Raw genomic sequence first — 3,073 nt, 5'->3', positions numbered from 1 at the left:
AACGAACTGGAATTCATTCATAATATAAAGAATTAATTTTTTTTTTTTTTTTTGATTCCCTCTAACTTTCTGCAAACATTGTTTTTATTTGAGAACAAAACGTGGTAGACTTTGTTCTTCCACTCTTCCTTAGTTCTTGTTTTTCTCCTTTCCTGTTGTTTTTGCGAAAACCAATGCATGTGTATGTAGGTATGTAATTAGTATATGCAAAATTATATACTCTAAGAATAAGGTCAATGACCACACAAGATACCAGCTGTTGAATTAGGTTAGCTATTGTCTTTTTGTATAAGACCCATCAAGAAATTTATTAGCAGTTAAGTGATAGAAGCTGTTTTGCGGGGCAGTGTGGTCCCGGGGAAGTCGGGCGTGTGCGTCGCAAATAAAAAGAAAGCAAAGCAAAGAATTAGGGCGAGTAATAACAAATGTATTCACGTTATAAACAATATAAATTCTCAGCTTTATTTATTATCAAAAGGGGGATTGCTTCACAAACTAATTCGAATTCAATGTTATTAAAATTGTTAATTACACATTCGTGCACGGCAAATGTTAGTAATATGACGACCGCAAATTGTTGGATAAATTATAATTCAAAAATAGAAATATTGGTGGCTGATTGCCAGACAATTGCCAAGTGCAAATTCTAATGTTAAAATCGCAATTATTAAGAAGAATCACAATAGCAAAATGCGATTATAGCGTAAATTATATGCACAACCTACGAAAGGATACGTAAAATGATAACTCACCTGTGAGATAGCTTCTGGCTCGTTGACGTTCCAAAATAGAAAGAAGGATGAAAACCGCGAACAAGTCCGCGGCACCTGCCGATAGCTAACTTTCGTTGAGCTTTTCCCCTTCAAAGTTAGCTTTCGGCTGGTGTTAGCCGTTACCGGTAATAATAATAAAAACTAATGTGCGTGTTAGGGTGGTCCGAAATATTTAGGCTGGTGGCCTAAACATGCCGGCCCCCTTGCGGCGAGCAATTTGAAATTGGGTGAGTGCGCCAGCAACCTTCCCAAGGCGGGATAAACTTAACTAAAATTAAAAAATATGGTATGTATGTATAGGCGGATCGTCAGTACGCTCTCCGGCGGACATCCATGCTCGCAGTAATGCAGCCTCGCTGAACTGTGGACGAAAAAAGAAAAACGTTAGTGGTCATGTACGTGGGGTTGCTTGGTTTTAGTGCACTTTACTTATTGAATGGACAGATGCCTGATTATTGCTGGTGGGCTCCCGACACTACCAACCCGAATATGGTGGCTTGAGTCAGCAGCCCGCCGACGGTCGACGGTGGTGTGCCGCTAACCATTAGGCTGGCGTAGACGTCGGCACCTAGTGTGAGCCGGACAGGTGTAGACCGGTGGAAAGCTGGATCCGCCAGCTTCATGAATTGGAATGGCGTGGCTACCGAAGGATCCAGCGTTGCTGTCGGACTAAGCCGTGAATATCGCGCCACCACTGTGGCCTGGGTTGTCACGGCTCCCGTTACCCCGTATTTCCCTCGCAGAACAAGCGTGCACTTCACATGATAGGACGTGCCGGTACGCTCTAGCCCGAGGTCCTTTGCGAGATTCGCATCTATGATTGAATTCGGAGCGCACGGATCGATAAGGGCGCGTACTGCGTGGAGCTTCCCTCCTGCTGCTATCCGAACGACCGCCGTTGGAGCTATGGCTACGAATGCACGTGTGATGGTCGTTGCTAGAGGCGTCTCCCGGAGGCGTCCTGTTCTGAAGCCGATGGGCGTTGTTGGTTGGTGCGCGAGCGTGGTTACTTGGTTACGCGCATTATACGGGGCCGCCCTACCAATTGAGCGTCGTGACGAGCGGGACGGACGCGGTTCCGCGTCGCCACGGCGCCCCCCGGTAGAGCGGTGCGATGGGGGGAAAGGACGTGTCTCCCCGCCATCCCCGCGTTGTACGTTTGTAGGCTTCTCGTGTCGTAGGAGCGGTCGGAAACGTTGTGGTCCTGAACCGCCTTGTGTTGTCGTAGCTAGTGTCGCAGTAGGATCTTCCCGTCGTTCGATCTCTTCCTCGGCGACGTCCGCTTCCCACCACAGGGTTTGTTCCGTGACGTGGATGGATAGGGCTCCGTCGGAGCTCTCTTCGCCATCACTCTCGTGGGACGGTGGTGGAACGTCGTCGAGGTGTGTTGACGTGTGGTGCTGCTCGTTGCACCGATGACAGCGATCTTCGCTGGGACATGTCTTCCGTTGGTGGAATGGCGATAGGCAATTTGTGCAATATCTGAAATCTATGATCGTCTTTAGTCGATCCATGTTCGTCATGCCTCGGTAAGTCGGGCAGAGCCTTATGCTGTGTGGCTTTTGACATAGCCGGCAGGGGACGCTGAATGTGGTGCCGCGTGCCTCCGTCTTTGCGCGTTTGTGGGACAATCCGGTCATTCTGGAATATCAAATTGTTAGTAGAACATTCGTAGATGCCCTTAGGTTGGGTGGCTTATGAGCGGAGACAAGGAGCTCAATTGGCTGAGCTTGTGGTTGGCGTACTCGGGATAAAGGGTTGTGTGGAATGAATAATCTTATGAAGTTATTATGTCGATGTAATGATGTGTTTGTAGTGGTTGAAACCACTGTTATATTTCATATAGTTTGATCGAGATACGCCTAAAGGTATCTTTAGTGTTGGTAAATATTGTCATCATAACGAAATTCTGATGTTGAAAGCAGTCACCAATGGTGAGGGAAAAATATAAGTAAAAAATTAACGAATTGTTGAATATAGACTGAAGGCAAACTATATTCTTTAGTGTTTGCCTAATACAGGCAATATGCGGTAATACACGCTACATTTGTGTCGCAGATGGTATCACGAGTTACCCGTGTATTTTCACGGCTCCTTGTAGTTGCCCTACAAAAATTTCGTCACAAAACTCACCCACGCCGATACAAATGTGGCTGTGAATATAACCTATGAATCCCTGTAAAATGACTAGTCAAATGACGTCGTGCATATAAATGTGCAACACATGTAAAGAGGCCTTTACTCGCTGTCTGGGAACACTCTTTGTGTTGATTTAGGCCATGTTGTGTGAGAATCACAAA

The 3,073-nt window shown here is 46.2% G+C and overlaps 1 protein-coding gene across 1 annotated transcript; it reads right to left on the bottom strand.

Annotated features, from left to right (window-relative positions):
- Positions 1-835: 835 nt before the first annotated feature.
- Positions 836-2,680, bottom strand: LOC137237011 (uncharacterized). The gene is made up of 2 exons (XM_067760143.1): positions 1,203-2,680; positions 836-1,134 (listed from the first exon to the last, which is right to left on the bottom strand). The coding sequence occupies exon 1, from the start codon at positions 2,411-2,413 to the stop codon at positions 1,226-1,228; it is 1,188 nt and encodes a 395-aa protein (XP_067616244.1). The 5' UTR covers positions 2,414-2,680; the 3' UTR covers positions 836-1,134; positions 1,203-1,225.
- Positions 2,681-3,073: the final 393 nt, after the last annotated feature.

Source organism: Eurosta solidaginis, chromosome 1 (assembly GCF_040869045.1).
Source record: "Eurosta solidaginis isolate ZX-2024a chromosome 1, ASM4086904v1, whole genome shotgun sequence".
Lineage (NCBI taxonomy): Eukaryota > Metazoa > Arthropoda > Insecta > Diptera > Tephritidae > Eurosta > Eurosta solidaginis.
The sequence above is the reverse complement of the archived record's forward strand: the minus strand, read 5'-3'. Positions and strand labels throughout refer to the sequence as shown.

Excerpts from the sequence above, each read along its gene's own strand:
- LOC137237011 (XM_067760143.1), bottom strand. The coding sequence starts at position 2,413 with ATGACCGGATTGTCCCACAAACGCGCAAAGACGGAGGCACGCGGCACC.